This window comes from Diorhabda sublineata, chromosome 4 (genome assembly GCF_026230105.1).
Source record: "Diorhabda sublineata isolate icDioSubl1.1 chromosome 4, icDioSubl1.1, whole genome shotgun sequence".
Classification (NCBI taxonomy): domain Eukaryota; kingdom Metazoa; phylum Arthropoda; class Insecta; order Coleoptera; family Chrysomelidae; genus Diorhabda; species Diorhabda sublineata.
The window spans coordinates 1,100,269-1,118,109 of record NC_079477.1 but is presented as its reverse complement, the minus strand read 5'-3'; the positions used below and the strand labels follow the sequence as shown (position 1 = coordinate 1,118,109).

The 17,841-nt window shown below is 30.7% G+C and overlaps 4 protein-coding genes across 5 annotated transcripts; 2 read left to right on the top strand and 2 right to left on the bottom strand.

The window, feature by feature from the left end:
• Positions 1 to 1,942: 1,942 nt before the first annotated feature.
• On the bottom strand, positions 1,943 to 9,886 carry LOC130442881 (centrosomal protein of 290 kDa-like). Its single transcript, XM_056777268.1, has 5 exons — positions 9,338 to 9,886; positions 8,969 to 9,265; positions 8,618 to 8,853; positions 3,425 to 3,786; positions 1,943 to 3,372 (listed from the first exon to the last, which is right to left on the bottom strand). The coding sequence occupies exons 1-5, from the start codon at positions 9,423 to 9,425 to the stop codon at positions 3,180 to 3,182; spliced, it is 1,176 nt and encodes a 391-aa protein (XP_056633246.1). The 5' UTR covers positions 9,426 to 9,886; the 3' UTR covers positions 1,943 to 3,179.
• LOC130442879 (serine/threonine-protein kinase pelle-like) lies at positions 4,092 to 7,989 on the top strand. Its single transcript, XM_056777267.1, has 3 exons — positions 4,092 to 4,933; positions 4,991 to 5,278; positions 5,845 to 7,989. The coding sequence occupies exons 1-3, from the start codon at positions 4,270 to 4,272 to the stop codon at positions 6,345 to 6,347; spliced, it is 1,455 nt and encodes a 484-aa protein (XP_056633245.1). The 5' UTR covers positions 4,092 to 4,269; the 3' UTR covers positions 6,348 to 7,989.
• Positions 9,887 to 10,238: 352 nt separating the features above from the next.
• Positions 10,239 to 14,820, top strand: LOC130442878 (uncharacterized). Of its 2 annotated transcripts, XM_056777265.1 has the most exons (9): positions 10,239 to 10,363; positions 10,443 to 10,706; positions 12,079 to 12,313; positions 12,369 to 12,505; positions 13,275 to 13,413; positions 13,662 to 13,799; positions 13,859 to 14,096; positions 14,415 to 14,558; positions 14,616 to 14,814. In XM_056777265.1, exons 1-9 carry the CDS (start codon positions 10,331 to 10,333, stop codon positions 14,698 to 14,700), a joined length of 1,413 nt encoding a protein of 470 aa, XP_056633243.1. In that variant the 5' UTR covers positions 10,239 to 10,330; the 3' UTR covers positions 14,701 to 14,814. The 2 variants fall into 2 exon arrangements, with proteins under 2 accessions (XP_056633243.1, XP_056633244.1); XM_056777266.1 differs by lacking the exon at positions 10,239 to 10,363 and having other exon boundaries at positions 10,638 to 11,615; positions 11,846 to 12,313; positions 14,616 to 14,820.
• Positions 14,821 to 15,213: 393 nt separating this feature from the next.
• Positions 15,214 to 17,700, bottom strand: LOC130442594 (protein prune homolog 2). Its single transcript, XM_056776860.1, has 5 exons — positions 17,264 to 17,700; positions 16,795 to 17,142; positions 16,486 to 16,744; positions 16,224 to 16,436; positions 15,214 to 15,988 (listed from the first exon to the last, which is right to left on the bottom strand). The coding sequence occupies exons 1-5, from the start codon at positions 17,550 to 17,552 to the stop codon at positions 15,862 to 15,864; spliced, it is 1,236 nt and encodes a 411-aa protein (XP_056632838.1). The 5' UTR covers positions 17,553 to 17,700; the 3' UTR covers positions 15,214 to 15,861.
• Positions 17,701 to 17,841: the final 141 nt, after the last annotated feature.

The window sequence follows — 17,841 nt, the reverse complement described above, 5'->3', positions numbered from 1 at the left end:
GATCGTTACTACCACTAAAATCTCACAGTCTGGTCCTTCGAGCCGGATATTAACTATAATACAAGGCTCGAAGGACCAAACGATGTGAATTCTGTTATGGTGGTTGTTAGTTACGTATCAATGTAACTAAAAGTTTCAAGTTTCGGTACACCCTTGCTTTTTAATTATCGTGGCCAAGTTGAAGAATGTTTAACTCGGTATTTCGATAAATTTTTGATTTTACCAAATTATAATTTCAGAATTGCACCATTTAGGTTAATATCCTCAAAACTACGTAATCTAACGAGTAGTTATGAGAGAATAAAACGAATTTCCACCGGAACAAACCGATGCAGGATAGACAAAAATGGAGAACAACATGTGACTAACTGTAATTTAATTACAGTTTGTCACATCAGTTTGTTCCGGTCCCATACTCCCAGATTTTCCATATCCTGCACAATCTGATCTTCCAATCTTTGCTCGATCGGTCTCCATTCTGTGATTTTCCTCGTGCCCTGCCTTTTTTCCATTCTTTTAACGTGCCCATACCATTCCTTCTGTAAACCTGTCCTCCATCGTTCTTTTCAGCATATCTCTCATGTTTTCGTCCTGTGCTACATACCGGTTTTCCATTGTCAATAGCCCCAACACGTTGGCAGGATTGAATAAGGCTGTGTTGGTGAACGTGAGATATGCACAGTCCTCTTTCATCGAGGAGTTTGGTCTTATCAACACATAAAAACTTTTCGCGTAGATAAAAAGAGAAAAATGGACTAGAACAGATGAAAATGATCTTTCTTAACATTGTTACTACTTATTACTATTGCTTTCAATTTCTATACACCTTTCCTAAATCATTCGAAGCATCGTTTTTCTCTGATATGCCCCATACGACAACTTTTGGTACATTTAATTGTCTTGCCAAGTTGAAGAACGATATATCGAAATGTCGATTATTTTATGCTTTATGAAAGCGTTACCATGTTCGTACGGAAGATCAAATAACGTTAATTTTTGCCAAATAATGTTCCTAATTGATTATATGGCCTAGTTTTACAATTTCGACTCCAGTAAAAACAATAGTTTCTGTCCTTATTAACACCCATCATCAGTCAAATCGTCAAATTTTCATCTATATCGAAATAATGGTTGAAATTTCAATTATTTTTAGTTCAAATCTGGCTGAAAACAATCAAATTTCCATTTAAACTCATCGGTTTTACTTTATCGGGTTGAATTTATGAGTTTTCACTTTATCGGGTTGAAATATACTGCAGACAAGATTAAAAAGTAAATATATATATAAAATTATAATTAATTATTTTCAATTTGCTGCTTATGATCAGTAATTTTCTTGATAACGATTAAAGTTATCAAAAAATGAATTGAATAGTGAAATAATTGAACTCAAAATAGTTGGGACTTTACTGGGGACGAATATATTGTATTAATTTTGGATGACCCTGTATTCGTTCTATTTTACCTTGTGTATTTATCTACTCCATTCCAATATGCATTTATTTTCCTCAATATTAAGGTAAGCAATGGTTTGTGCCTTTTTAACCAATAATACCCCAATATATTGTTAATTATTATACGAGGTAAATCAAATTTGTTACATTTTTTTTTGTTAATGAAATATGTAACAAAAATGATTGAAAACTTATAGTAAAATTTTAAACTTTACAATGTTTGTATAGTTATAATTGTTATATCATATACAAGGTGTCTAAAAGTCTGCCGATATTTTTTTTCCAATGTGATTTTTGATACATTTTGAGATTTGGAATTAGTATTTTCGATAAAAATTTACATCATTTTTAGTTATTAACTTTTAATGTTTAAGCTAGTATTTATGTATAAATAAATACTGATTATAAAAAAAGTTAGGTTATAAAATTATTAATAAACAAATAATAAAGATAAACGAGGGAATCTCTATTTAAAAAAAAATTAAATGCCAAAACTAATGTTTCTTTTATTTAAAAAAAAAAAATATAAATTAATATAGAAAAAAATGTCTTTTACAATAATATATAGGATAGTTAAAAAAATTTTTCTCATTAAAAACTCGGTGCTTTCTTTTATTAATAAAATTTGGTCTTTTCTTCATTTTTCGATGATTACATTCCCGGATAAAATTAATTGAATCAGAAATGGGATTATTTCCATCCGGAAATTGGATAAAACTAATAAACATAGTTCGGTGCATGCTATTCGGGAAATACATACTAAATTTTTCAATTTTCATTATGTACATCACCATTTTCATTATTTCCAATAAATTTCGTTTAACATTTACTAAATTTCTATTAAAATACCCCCCTTTAAATGCTTTAATTTTGTGAATCATAGTTATTATAATGTGTTAAATAAAAGTATTGATAATTAATTTTGTTTTATTAATCAAATTAATTAAAAAGTGTGTTGAATATGTACAAAGTTGGTGACTCAGTACTCTGCCCCCCACAATTTTTATGGAAATTGGGTTTCGATCAATGTTAGTTCAAAATAAGCTGATTAAAAGCCTCAATATGCACAACCCCCTTCCCAAACTGACCCTGCAGTGTACAGGGTATTATAAGAGGAAGAGTTTCGTCCAATTTTTCTGAAAATTGGCGAAAACTACCCCTGGAACGTCCGAAGGTATCCTGGGAAGAAGGGAAAATTGGTTTCGGTCAGTTTTTCTGAAATGATAGTTCGAAATAAGCTGATTAAAAGTCTCCATAAGCACAAACCCCTCACCCAAAATTATTCGTGAAGAGTCCAGGGTATCATAAGAGGAAGAGTTTCGATCAGTTCTTCTGAACCTTGACAAAAACTACCCCTGGATCGTTCGAAGGTACCCTTTGAGGAAGGGAATTGGTTTTAGACAATTTCTTTAAAACGTAACACAATGATTATTCAAAGAAAGCTGTTTAGAGGTCTTAAAAGGCACAAAGCTCCAAAAGTACATCCTACTATAGAAAATAACCTATAAAATAAATCATATAAAGGCTTTACGGTCATTTTGCACCACCTATACCTGAAAGATATTTTGTACAAGACTACATCTAATAGTTCTGCTTTCAAAATACGCAGACTCCTCCAAAAGTAGGCTGTAAATGTATAGAAATAAAAACAAAAACACAAAAAATGACTTTATTTTCACAAGGTTTACTTAGTTTTTAAAAGAGAAAAAAATTATATTCAAGAAATTATTCCGAAGTGGTATTTTTGGTTTCGTAACTTTTCAAAATTTGTCCAAATTGTTGTAAATCATTCTTTCTTTCCATTTGTTCAATCTCCAATCTAGTTTGTAACGCTTTTATCTGCTCTTCTGCCAATTCTAATTTATCCTTCAAGCTAGTATCCAAAGCTCTCAGCGTACTAGTTGAACTGTAGGTAGATCTGTGGAAATGTATAAATAAACAGGTGATAAGCGGTTATAATAAGTAAGTACCTAGTAGATACTTCGAGTTCCAATCTCGCTAGAGCTGCTTCACCTTTCACTACTTTTTGTTTTTCTATTTTCAATAAATTTTGAGTTTTGGCGTGAGCTTCTCTTTCGGCTTTCAATTTTTGATTACACTGTTGAATAAATTCTAAAAGTTTTTCGTCACACACAGGTACCTTATCATTGATAGTTTGCTCAGAAATTTTATTTTCCTTTTCTTTAAGTTTATCTTGATGTTGTTTAATCACGGATTTATATTCTTCTATTTCTTGCAACAGTATTTTTTTCTCAGTTTGAAGTTTTGTTATAGTACGTTCCTTTTGTGAAACTAAATCATTTTTCATTTCTTTCGAAGTATTTAGTTGTCCCTAGAATATTTCAAATTTAAAACTAGCGCCTATACTATATTTTCCATAGATATAATAACACTAGACTGTGCATTCCATGAAATTTGTGTTATCTATATTTTATTTTAAAAGTGTTCTCATATCGTATTTCATCCACCATTCTATTTCTCTATTCTTTTATCTCATTTACCTCACAACAAAGTGGCTATTTTTTTTATAAAATGGGCAGAACTTTTAAATATATAAAGTAAATGGAATTGCGCATTCTAGTTTTATTATGTCTATGACGCTACAAAAAGAGAAGAAGAATTTATATTGCTATATTCATTTAAAACTAGTGGTAGATAAAGTTGAAGAAAACCCAAAGCGTAGGTGGAAGTATAAAAACAAATGGGAAGTCCTCTATATCGGTTTTTCCAGTTGGTGACATCACAAATTAATTTGTGATGAATTTTTTTTCGAGTTATTATTGTGCATCCATTACTCTTAGAGTGTATTACAAAAATGTATATTTACGATTTACCTTACACAGATAGAGACAAATTGTGTCAACTTATGGATAAAGATAATAAATGGCAAGAACTTGGAGGAGTTCATATGAAGTACGATATTTTAACTTTGGAAGAAATAAAAAGAATCAGTAAAGGAGGTTCTTCACCTACATCGGAATTGTTGAACATTTGGGGTCATCAGAATCATACTGTGTTGGAATTGTTTGTTTTACTTCATCGTATGAAACAATATCAATCAATGATATTAATCAAAAACTTTGTTGATAAAAAATATCACGTTTTAATTAAAGACGGTGTAGGTAATTTGGATCCTTTAACGAGACAGAAACTTATGCAAACTAAGAAAACAAAAAATATAGATTATAAAATAAATCTCGATAACTATGAAGGTTTTTCTGAAAAAATTATAAATTCTCCAATCGTGCCACAACTGCCGGAAATAGTTACCAACGAAAATAACGAAAGCATTCGTTTTCCTTTACCAAAGTCACCAGTTAATTTTGGTAGATCAAAAGTAACTGCATCAGATATATCTATTGTAGCCGAATCTGTAGGGGGAATACCTTCTATTCCTTATGAGGAACTCCAGAAGTCCACAAACAATTGGGACGAAAAAACCGTTCTGGGAAAAGGTGGTTTTGGAAAAGTTTATAAAGGTAAGTACATTATTCCCCATTAAATTTGTATAAATACTAAATTATGAATATATTTAGGAACGTGGAAATGTACACAAGTAGCTATTAAACGTTTAGATCAAAAAGACCAAAAGGAATACGAAACAGAGCAAATAAAACAATCCATAACAGAATTGCATTGCTTAAATGCTTATAGACATGATAACATTCTTCCATTATATGGATACAGCATAGGGGGACCACACCCTTGTTTGGTATACCAGTACATGGCAGGAGGTTCATTGGATAATCGTCTTAGAACCAAAGATGCAGAAAAATTATTAAACTGGCCTCAGAGATTGAATGTAGCTATTGGAGTAGCTAGAGGTAATACCTTAGATCTTTTTTTGGCCAATAAAAAATCCAACAACCATAAATTCCCCAATTTTTATTTAAAATATGTAATAAATTTTTTTCCAAGAATTTATTGATCTTCATAAAGTTTTTCACTATTCTAAAAGATCAAAGTATGCTGTTAACGTCTATTGAAGCACATACATTTTTTTCTTCAATTATAGCTTAGAAACTCTCATTTTAATGATTAATCACCTCTTTGGTTAGGTTCTACAGCAGTTCTTTTGAGTTATATAGATCACATATTTCATCAATGGTCCTGCCAAAGTATGCAATTTAAATCTAGTGAAGCACAGACTTTTTTTCTTGATGTTTAGTGTATTATCATTTTGAAAAACTTTTTTAAATCTCACAGGAATTCTTTTGAAGCATATTTTCAAATTAATCATAAATATGAACACATATGCTAATATTTAACCTCATGCAGTCAGTAATGGCTTCTTCTAAAGAAAACAATTTCCAAATATGCGCCTATATTAATTGCTAATCCAAATTGGATTATGGAACTCTCAATACAATTTATATATAACTCTCAACAGGTCTTCAGTTCCTCCACACCAATATGATAAACAGGAAACCATTGGTTCATGGAGACATAAAATCCGCCAACATTTTGCTAGATCCTTGTAACCAGCCACGGATAGGTGATTTTGGTTTAGCCAGGGAAGGTCCCCAGAGCCATTACACTTACATTAAAGTGAGTAGAATACACGGAACCCGTCCGTACCTACCGGAGGAGTTTCTTAGAGCAAAAAAATTTTCTACAAAAGTAGACACTTATAGTTTCGGTGTTTTATTATTTGAAATAGCCACGGCTTTATCTCCGCATTCCGAACATAGGGAAGAAAAGTTTTTGAGAGATCACGTGGTTAATTATCAGGGGGACGTATTAGAACTTAAAGATAAAAGGGTTAAGGATTATGATGATTGTTTCAAGGGCATTTTGGAAATAGGTAAAATGTGCGTGATGAGATGGGCGAAAGACAGACCTGAAATGGTCGATGTGTTGATTAGGTTAGAAGGAGTTTCTCTAAATCAATGATAACGATATGATGTGATTTATTTATTGTATTTATTATAGAGATGTTATATTTTATTGAAAATTCCCTTTTACAGAAAAGTTATTTAAAAAGTTATAACCTATTTTCCACTAAAATCATAATAAATTCAACACTTTGTGTAATTCAAAAAGCGAATAAGAGTTGTAGGTATGGAAAATATTATACTGAAAAGTATAAATGCTTGACAATTGCTGAAAGGAAGAATTTAATAAAAAAGTGATGTTCAAACTGCTTGAGCACGAAAAAAACTACTAAATGAGGATTAATTTCCTTGTCTTGAAGAAAACCTGGTCACTTGTCTAAGATAGCGGATACTTATTAAAGGAAAAAGAGTTCACATCTTCTCTAAGCATCAAAACTTCGTGGCAAGTGAAGAATGACTTAAAAATTTCCAAAAAAAAAATGAAAACTTTGTAAAAAGTGTTAATGAAGCAGTTGCTCAAATTGGCACGGTCCATTCAAGACTTTGATTAAAAACTATGATGTTGGGACATTCTTAATACTAACAAAACATTCTCACTTTTAAACCAAGTGTTAAGGAGAAAATGTTGTAAAGAGAAGTTGGCTGCTTGGATGGCAACAGAACTTGTCAACAGTAAATGGGGACTTGAAACTATTTTTAGATAATCGCATTATCCACAACTACCCTTCTACATTGTAGAACGTAGAACTCTACTTCTTTCCACTGAAAACAACTTCCAAATTGCAACCATTGGACCTAGGAATTATCCAAAAGACGTTATATTTCAAAGTGAAGAAAAATCATTTCAGGCACTTTTTCTCTCAAAAAAAATTATAGAACAGACTGAGCAGCAGCAATGCGTTTTAAAGTAAACCATTAAAGCAGATTTCTTTCGAAAGATTTATCAATTCACATTATGAATATGATTTTCTTCAACTGTTGAGTTTTATCGTGAAAAATCATTACTCCTTTATATGTTTTTCATGATGATTTGTCTTGATTTTAGATTTCTATTCATAGAAAATAAGTTTAAAGTATCTGAAAATAATTTGAATGTCTTTATCTGTAGTCTATATTTGTAGGTAGAAACGTCAAATTTTTACTTGATACTTTAAACTGATTTTCTATCAAAATAAATTTCAAATCAAGATAAATCATCACAAAAAAATTATGTATATGTACACGAATGTATGTACCTCTAAACTTTGGTCATTGTTAAATAATAGCAGTTGATTGATAATTAATCAACACTTGATACCTAATTCAAAGTTTTATTTATTTTTTCTAAAAAATTTCGAATTAACGAGTTAACTGTAATTCTATTTCTATTTTTACCAAGTTAAATATATATTTTCAATTATAAAAGGCATTGAACTGATTATAACTTTTTAAATACCATGTAAAACTATCACGACTGTTGAGGGAAAGTGAAATTTGAAATAAATTAAGTCTTCCATTGGAAAAAAAAACTTTTATGTGATATAGTCAGACTTGACTTTACTACCTTTAACTCAATAATTATTATCGCTTTTTCGATGTTTTTCGTGCTTATTATATAGAATTTATAACAATAAAATATATATTTATTACTAATGATTCGTTACTAATTTAATAATTACTAGCTATTGCAATTAACTCAGTATACAGATATATAAACAAAATCTAAAAGTTGGACTATTTCCTAACATGCTTACGGTTTTTTTCATGGATTTATTTTTGGTGATTCCAACCCCAATCGTTCTCCAACAACTAGTAGTAGTGCATAATTTGAGGGAATATTTTTATATTCCTTAATCATTTATTCGAGACTTTTTATCATGATACACGGTTTAAACTTTTTTTCGTAGCCTGGTTTACGATAACAACATAAACATAAATGAAATTCACAATTTGTTATATACAAAGAGAACTTCTCGCGGCACTTATTACCATCTAAATACGATAATTGTTGAGTAAAAAAACATTACATATTAAATTACACCTTAATAACTTCATTAATAATTTATACCTAATCGGCTTTTATTACACGAGAAAATGGACGCCAATGCTTTTATCGTCTTGTAGTTTCCAACCGTTTTAGTGCCGATAAATCCAGTGGGCTATGACCGCTGCTTTTGGAATAAATGTTGTTAAGAGAGAGAGAGTAAATTGAAAACGATGAGAACTTGATAAAGAGAGTAACTAATCGTTAAAATTGATCTGATTATTACCGAAACTGGATCGTCAGAACGATTACAGCGTTGTCACGTATTCAAATTTGTAGGGATATATAATATCTAATAAACTTACCAAAAGTGAAGTTATAATTTCTTGGTCTCTAGTAGCTTGTTCTTTAAGCATTGCCGATTTAGATTTTAGCAATGTGTAATCAATATCGATCACCTTATGTCTGGCTTTTAAGACGTCGTGTTTCTTTTTTATTTCTTCGTATTTTAATTTCAATTCATCGTGTTCTTTTGTTAAAGCAATTAATAGATTCTCGGATTTATTGGGGAGATTTGGCATCACTTCTACCGGATTGTTAGCTGCAAGATTATAACTCTGAATCGGGGGGGGGGGGTTGTTTTTATGAATACATTTTTATTTAATAATTGAAAAAAAATTATTTATATTCAAAATATGCACGAATTACAAACTCACCTTGAGCAACTTTTAATTTTTCTTTTAACTCTGCGTTTTTTTGTTGAAGATCTATAATTGTTTGCGCGCGACCCCTCCAACCATTTGAGTTATTTAAACTTTGCAAATTTTCAAAATTATCACCAGTTTCTTGTTGAACAATCTTTTTGGCTAATTTAATTTCGTTCTTTAGTTGCAAATTCGAATTATTAGATTCTGCTAATTTATTCGTGAGAGTTGTTATTTTTTCGTTCAGTTTCTTTATTTCTTCGTCCGATGTCGTGCCGGGGGACGTTTCATGATTTGCTATTTCTTTTACTTTTAAAATAACATGAAGATACATTTCGAAATTCTATTCAAAAAATGAGGAAATTTTGAAAATGTACTTACCTTGTACTGGATACTCATTTTCTAATTGTTGTTTTAAATCGAAAGCATATTTTTCCATTTTAGAAAATTTAGTCTTTAGGGATTCCATTTCGGAATTTTTCTCCCTCAATTTTTTACTTAATTCTACTATTTTATACGTAGCTACTTGAGACGAATTAGCAAATTTCGTTTTATCGGCAACTTTTTCATAATTATTAAGTTTTTCTACTAATTTTTCCAAATTTTCTTTACTTTGACTGTATCTAATTTCGAGATCTTCGAGATTTTGTTGTAATAAACCATTTTTCTGTACGTAAAACTAAAAATAACATTTCTTTGTAACAACTATTATCAATTTTTTGAAAATATTAACCCTTAATTGCTCCCTTAAGTAGTGATTCAATTCGTTTGGGAATATTATATCTTGTGGTATATCCGGAATTATATCTGTGTTTACAGAATTTTCCAATCTCTCCGAGACATTTATTGTGTTCGATTTAATTGAATCATCATCGTTCATCGCAAAGTAATACAAAAATGATTTTATATATTTTGATTTAAATTAGATTCCGTCAATTACTTTACAGTGACGTAATAAAACTACTTAATACTAATCAAAAAATATGACATAATATTTAATATAAGTTTCAATTAATTTATTATTTTTCAACATTGTGTCACAATTTGATATTTAAAAAAACTAATATTAGACCGTTAATAATCAAGTCAAGTGGTTTTAAAAAATGCAATATATCTCTTTCTTTTCTATGCTGAACGATAGAGATAATCGTATATAAAAATCTAATATGGCTAGTTCACAAATTTGATAATAAATCAAGTAGCCTTGTGTTTAAAAGAGAATGCGCGAATAGCCGCATCTCTTTCTTTTATATATTAAATGATAGAGATAATTCACAAGTACAGATGTAGTCATTTTATATCCAGCCGCCATATTTAAAAAGTTGCTTTAAGTTATAGTGTTGAGTTGACTCTAACTTTCGAACTTGTTTAAAAATGGAAATGGCAATGCAACTAAGATTAAATGAGGTAAGTAATTAAATAACTTGATAAATATTTCTCCTAAAGATAATAACATAGGTTTATAATTAATTTAAATGTTTTAAAGTCTATTAACCCAGGGATTACAGAAGCGAGCGTCAAATCATATACCTTATCTAAACATTATGTTCAGATAATATTAAAACTGTCGTTGTTCAACATTTTATATCATCGCTTACCAATAAGTACAAAAGAAGTGTTGAAAAAATATTACCATGATGTACCTTACTTTGTGCACAAAAGTGCTAACAGACATGGAGTGGGTGATCATTGGTTCCAAACATACTGCTGCTGGTTGCCTGCCATTAACGATTCCATACAAAATAATTACGTAAGTTCCAAATTTTAATTAAATAAATTTAGTTTTTTTGCTGGTTCTTTTTTCGAGTGTTTCATTTGATTTTGCCCCAATAAAATTTTATTTAGCGAATTAGTACTTTTGGTATTTAAACGTTATCTATGGTTCTGGTTGTTGATTTGTAATTATTGTGTTTACATGTCGTAGTAGATGTTGTGATGTGTTTCTTTCTCATAATTATTGTACAAATTTCATTGAAAATTATTTTTGTGAATACCATTTTAGTGAATATTGTGTTTTATAATGCTGATTCGTCAATATAATGTGTTTATTATCCTTTTATTAAAAATTTCGATCGTGCTTCAAAATGGTTTCTAGGTGTAAACAGTATTAGGGTATATAAATTTTATTTACTCATGTTTAAAAATGAATTTTACCTTTAGAGAATTAAAATTATGTCACAATAATGAGAAAAATAGCTCTTTATTCACGTTTAAGTGAAAAATTTAGTTTTGAAACTTCAGAATGTCATATTTTTCAGCGAGGGTATTTATATAAAGATATAACTTATTTTTCTATTCATAATAGTAATTTTTGTGATTCTCAACGATACAGTTTAAATTTTAAACATCGTTTCCCATTTTTCAAAGCTAATTAATTTTTATCAGATTGAAAATAAATACATAATGTAAAAGTAAAATAATTTTTATTATTCTACTAAATCTACAATTTAAGAAAAAATTAACGAATCCTCTTCTCATTTGGTACTATTTTCCTTTCTCTTATGGTACTTTCGGACAATTTATGGGTAGTTTTGATTGAATTGGGGAGGTTTTGGGGCTCCGTCACCATTGAGACTTTTATTCAAACTATCGTAATGCCAAGGTTCAAAAACACAGCAAAACCTCTTCTTTTATGATACCCTGAAGTCTTTAGGGGTAGGTTTGTGCCCATTGCGGCTTTTAACCAGCTTATTTCGAAATACCATTGTGATAAGTTTACAAACATTTGGTCAAAACCAATTTCGTTTCTCGGACATTTCCTGGGTAGTTTTGATGGGTTGGGAAGGTTTTGGGGTTTCGTACTCATTGAGAATTTTAATTAGTTCATTGCTAAACAAAAAACTGACCAAATCCTCTTATCTTATGGTACACTGAACTCTTCGGGGGTAGTATTGTGCGCATTGATGCATTTAATCAGCTTGTTTTTAACTATCATTGTGCTAAGCTGACGAATAATTGTCCAAAAATAATTTTTTTCCTCCTAGGGTACCTTGTCATATTTCAGGAGTAGTTTTTGCCAATAAGGATTGGTAGGGGTATATAAGTGGTTTAAAAATTTTTATTTACTAATTTCAAGATAACTGCGGTTTATGGTGTTGATTAAAAATTTATTTTCATTTTAGTTGAAAACTATGTATGTATATCTCTTCACTCCTGAAGGTGTCATAATAGAAACTTACCGCTTCGATTTGAAATATAACAAAGATTCTAATTTTTCATACAAAACCGAAGATAAAAGAACACCAGAAGAAGTTTTCACTGCTACTATTTTTTTTCTAAAAGGTGTTCACAAATTGGGTTCTTTGGATAAATTGGATGAAACCACAAAACTTGATATCGAAATGTTGCTTACCAATGGTAAATTACAAAATCTTATCAAGTTCCATATAAATAATATTTTTATTGATTACAGATTGTCCAGACGATTACCGACCTCCATATTTTCATAAATCTGATAATCCGATCCACAACTCCATTCAAAATTATACTTTTTTGGGTCAAATTACTACAGGGTTTCATAAATTTTCATCCAGATGTTCCGGATTGAAGGTACGAGTTCATTTTTATTTCAATAAGGGAAAAAATTTAAACTATTTTTATTAATTTGAACTTTATAGGGAAAGAATTTTTAGATTTTATATTAGAAACAGTTTCCGTTGATTTTAAAATAAGTAAAAATTATACTGGACACGAATCAGGCCTCAAAACCACCTTCTATTTTTTTTTAATTGCAAGTATTGTTTAGTAAATTCTAGAAATTAGTTTTTGTATTGTATTGAGTCTGTATTAAAACTTTTTCCCTGCTAAATACAATAAAAAATCAGTATTTTTTCATTTTTGTGGTATTTGTCAAATTTAGGACACTGATCGAAGTTTTCTGTATGTAACTTGAGCCACTGAAGACTCGAATTCGATCCCTGCATAGATATAAGAATAACAGTTGTGGGATTGTGGCGATAAAACACCAAAATATTCTTGCAATTAAAAAAAAACTGCAGGGTGATATTCACTTACCATAATTTTTCTAATTCGACTATTTATTGCGTTTACAAGAATCGTTTATACAATAAATAGACTTTCCTAGATATTATTCAAAAGAAAAACTGTAAATAAACCGCCTGCTACTAAAAAAGAAACATCAAAGGCGCGTCCGTCGGTTATAAAAAAAACAGATGAAAGGCGCCACGCGAATTCGCCTAATTTTAATATTGCATTATAACTCGACAGGGCCGGCCTAAGGACCCTTTTGGTAAAGGCAAAGGGTAGCGGTTTATTATCGAGTACTTATTATTTAATAAAAACTATTTTTCTGATTTAGTTACCTCTGGAAAGTATCAAAAAAGTATCGAAAACTACGCTAGACCTAAACGAAAATACTTTCGATATGGACATCGAATCGGTTCAGAATTCCCAAGTCATATATACCCAGGAACAATACGATACAGCTTATAGCACAGGTAATTTATCAAATAATTATTTTCATAAAAATTCATGTTTTTCCCAGAAAATTTTCATCAATCGTGGCTTTATAGGTCCCTCAAAACGTTCAAATCATATATCTAGTTGAAAAAGTATTACTGGAGCATCGGCAAATGGATTTTATAATTTAGGAAACGTTAAACTAACGAGTTCCTATTCTAATTTGAATACAAAGTACAAAAACTGAAATAGGAATCGGTAGTAATTAAATATTATTTTTTTTTAGTCAATTATGGACAATATAGAAAAGATTATGAAGTGCTTAATATACTCGACGATAGCGAAGAAGAAGAACAACAACAACAAGAAGTAGTAAAAGCTTGTCCGAAGAAAAGATTCGATAACAGCAACATAACCGTATCAGGTGAACTTCATCGTCTTATTTATTCGATTCGTTACAGTTAACGATATTTATTTTTTTAGATCGCGTCGAAACGTCGATGGAAAGCAACGTAGGAATATCTTGCATCTGCAAATTAGAAGCTCCGGCATTCATTTCCATTATACGTTGCGCCCAATGCGAACAACCGTTCCACGCACCGTGCTACGATTGTTTTACGGACAATCCGAATTTTGTATTCACATGTTTGGATTGCAGGAGCGCGGATAAGAACATCCCCGTCGCCTTAATTAAAGAAACGTCTTTGAAAGCTAAAATGCGGTATATAAATTGTTTGTTCCACGAAAATAGTATTCTAGATCTTCTCTTTATTCAATTAATGAATCTAAACGTTTCCATTTCGGTTGGAATCCCGATTTATTTTGTCTCAAACTGGAATAGTTTGTTTAGTTTACCGCCGGTCATTCCTAACCTCACTTACCCGCGTCGATATTGACGGCTCGTCGTTGGTTCCGCCCTCGACCTTGTTGCCGGTTCTCCGCACCAAAAGTATAATCATAATTTGTTTTCTTCTTTTTTGTAACTTGACGGTTCTTGAAATATGTTTCGATCTTGATTTGGTCTTACCTTTATTTGTAGGATAATTCTGCTGTGCCTTATGAAAATTGGAGCGATACCAAAAGGAATATTGAACTCAATAAATCCTGAGGACGAACAGTGGATCATTCAGAAAATGATCAGTTCGAATCTTTGCGAACCGGAAACGAAATCTTTATCCAATTGGTAAATTTGCCCGTTTTTATTGAATGTATCCATTAATTTGTTGTTTTTTTTTTGTAGCCTTGTTCTATGGCCAAAAGTAGATACTTTTTTGGAAGTGTTAACTAACGATAAAAGAATATCAATCCAAAATTTGTTTCACTAAGATTAATGTAACTAATGAAAATGATTATAATTCAGTTGTCAAGTTGAAAAGTTAAAATTCAATATTAGGTTTGTTTTGTTGTTTAGAGTTGAAAACGTTCTAATTAAAGTTTATGTTCTGCGCCTTTGCTTCGAGTCCCTTGTATCCTACCCAAATAACAAAATACAAATCACCCAAGTTTGATAATATAAAAAAACGACTCACTTATCACTAACACTAATTTATTCAAATTCCTGGTATTTTCAACGTACGTCAAGGCCCAGCGCCCAACGTGTTGTTTAATCGTATAAAATTACACGTTTTTGATTAACCCCCAGCTGGTTTATTGACCCCAATCTTCTTAGAAAGTTTGAAATGTGCCAATTGTAATGCTCTGGAGTTCCGTAGGGTCTCACGTTTTAAGAAAAGGTAGAAAGAAGAGCAATAGAATCTGAATATGAGTAGATATGAGATTTTACAAGTTTTTTGAGGGTTAAATTCGTTTCAGGTGAAATTTTGATTAAAACTCTCTCGATTATAAGAAAACATATATTTTTAAATTGAATAAATAAATAAATTAGTGCTATTATTGCTAAAAATAAATAAAAATTCACAATAAATAATTGAAATCGAGTACAAATTAATTATTTTAACATATATATTATTGATTTACAAAAGTACATCATTGGCGACAATTTAGGCTTCAATATGTACACATTTTTATTTATAAATACAAATATTTCATTTAAAATTATTTATATTGAATTATTTTCTTTAAATTTGAATTTCAACTACCCGAAACTCCTTTTTAAGACACCACGACAATCAAAAACCTTTAAAAAGTTAACAGAACATCTATTACCCACTAAAATTTTTCAAAAATGTTTTTATCCGACATTTTAAATACGAAAATTGTTATAAAATAAATAGAATACTTGTAAATAAAGGTTTTATTCGATGTATAACACGACTAGACCAATTCAAAAACTTCCTTTACTTCAGTAACATTCGAATCAAAATCTTTCAGGAACTGACCACACTATTTGGTCCTTCGAGCCAACATTATGATTCACATCCGGCTCGAAGGACCAGTGATTAAAATTTTATCAAACTATTAAGATTAAATAATACTTTCTATAGGAATGAATCGAATATACAAAAAAAATTTTGTAATACTACGAATTAAATAGCGCAATGTAAGGTATCGAAAGCTTTAACTTTATCTGGAATAGCAGCGGCTTCTAATGGTACTCTTACCATAAGCTCCCTCAAAGTACTAACAAATGTTATTTTCCTGTAGAATTTTGAACTGCAACAAAATATTTAATAAAAAAATAACCAAAATAACAAATTGTTTTTGAGATAATTGAGGGGACTCTACTCTAGCCCTGTTATGTTGAGTAACCCCACTAGAAGTTGTGGTCCCAATCGCTTCGGACAGTGGGGTCAAGATTTAGCCCTAAACGTCAGACAGTGTAATTGTGAGTAGTAGGGTTCAGTATCCCCTCGGCAAGGAAATGGGGTATATGACAACACGTACATACCTAATGAAAGGTTTGGCCATGAACATCATTGTTTTTATCCATAACGTCGGATGGACCAAATAGAGGTGGAAAAGGTTTTTTCTCAACTTTCTACCAACCATTTGGTAACACCTTTTCAACCATCCAAACGAAGGAAGTTTATTAGCAGCACCATGAAGATAAATTAGTACGTAATCTTCGGTTACCAAACGTTCCAACGTCCACAGTACATACCTACGATGAAGAAACATTCGAATGTGATAAATCCTGTTAGTTTACTTACAAAAATAAATTATCCATGACGTAAACATAATCGACTCTCGATTTATCTGGTAAGTAGCAAGCCGAAAATACCACGATCGCCGTATTTCCTCCAGCCCTGAGGTAACCGCCGTGACTCAATACTCTTTTGTAAGGTTCTATTACACGCATGTCGATAGTACGTTGCTCACCGCCCGGTAGTACCATACGTTGCCAGTATCTCGCGTGACAACGTTCATCGGCAGCACTAAGAGGTTCTATTGGTTCAAGAGTCGCGTTTTCTAAAAAAAATAATAAGAAAACAGTGTAAAATGATGATTTATTATAATACCGTCATCCAATTTTCTAGCAAATTCCTCTGATTCTCCATTAAAAACATCTTCAGACTTTAAACTATCAGTGTTGGAATCCACAGAAGAGATGTCACTATCATCACTCGCCTGAGTTTGTACAACTTTTATTTTTCTCAATTTATTGCTTCTTTTGTTGTGGGCCAGAAAGTTCAAATTACCTTCTTTTTCGTTCAATTTCAAAGATACATTTTGTAAATTAGAACTGAGATGAGCTTCGTAAACGGATTTATCATTTTCATTATCACTAGTAACATCAACTTGTGTTATTTCGACTGGAATCTCGGGCAAAATTGATTTTTTTAGAACGGAAGGACTATTTGAGACATCTAAAATAACACACTAAAAACCATCTAACATACAATATCAATAGATTGAAACTATATGAATTAACTATAAATTACATCTAAAAACTATAGTCTATCAATTTATATTGAATCCGTTTACTACCTGTGAGCTCGTCAACTTTATTTCCAGTTTCCTGTGATCCGATTACGGTACTATGAGCATGAGGATTGAAATGTTCGTAAGCATTATGTAGTTTTACCTGTTTCGGTATCAAATCTGGAAAATCTGGCGTAACCGGCGACATTAACGGATGAAAATTCGTTGCATTTTTTAGAGTAATATTTGAATCGGTACACGTAGTACCTATATCGTTGATTTCTTTATTTAAGACACTATTCGAGTAATCGGGAAGGGATACATCGTTTTCTAGAGATTCTTTAGGAGATTCCATATTTATGTACCCTGATTTAATACTTTATTAAGCTATATACGCGATAGTTAGATAATCATTTGAAATAAATATTAATTTGTTATTGTTTTTTTTTTATAATTTTTTATCGTACTATAAAGTTCAAGAAATTGTTTTGACTTTGACAATCAGCTTGTTTCAAGCAATGTTGCCAATTCGTTTTTTTGTCTATGACAATCAGCTTGTTTTAACCAATGTTGCACTACTAATTTAACCTATCTAAAACTATTATTACTTTTTGATAAAACTGTAAAAACAATAAATTTTATTT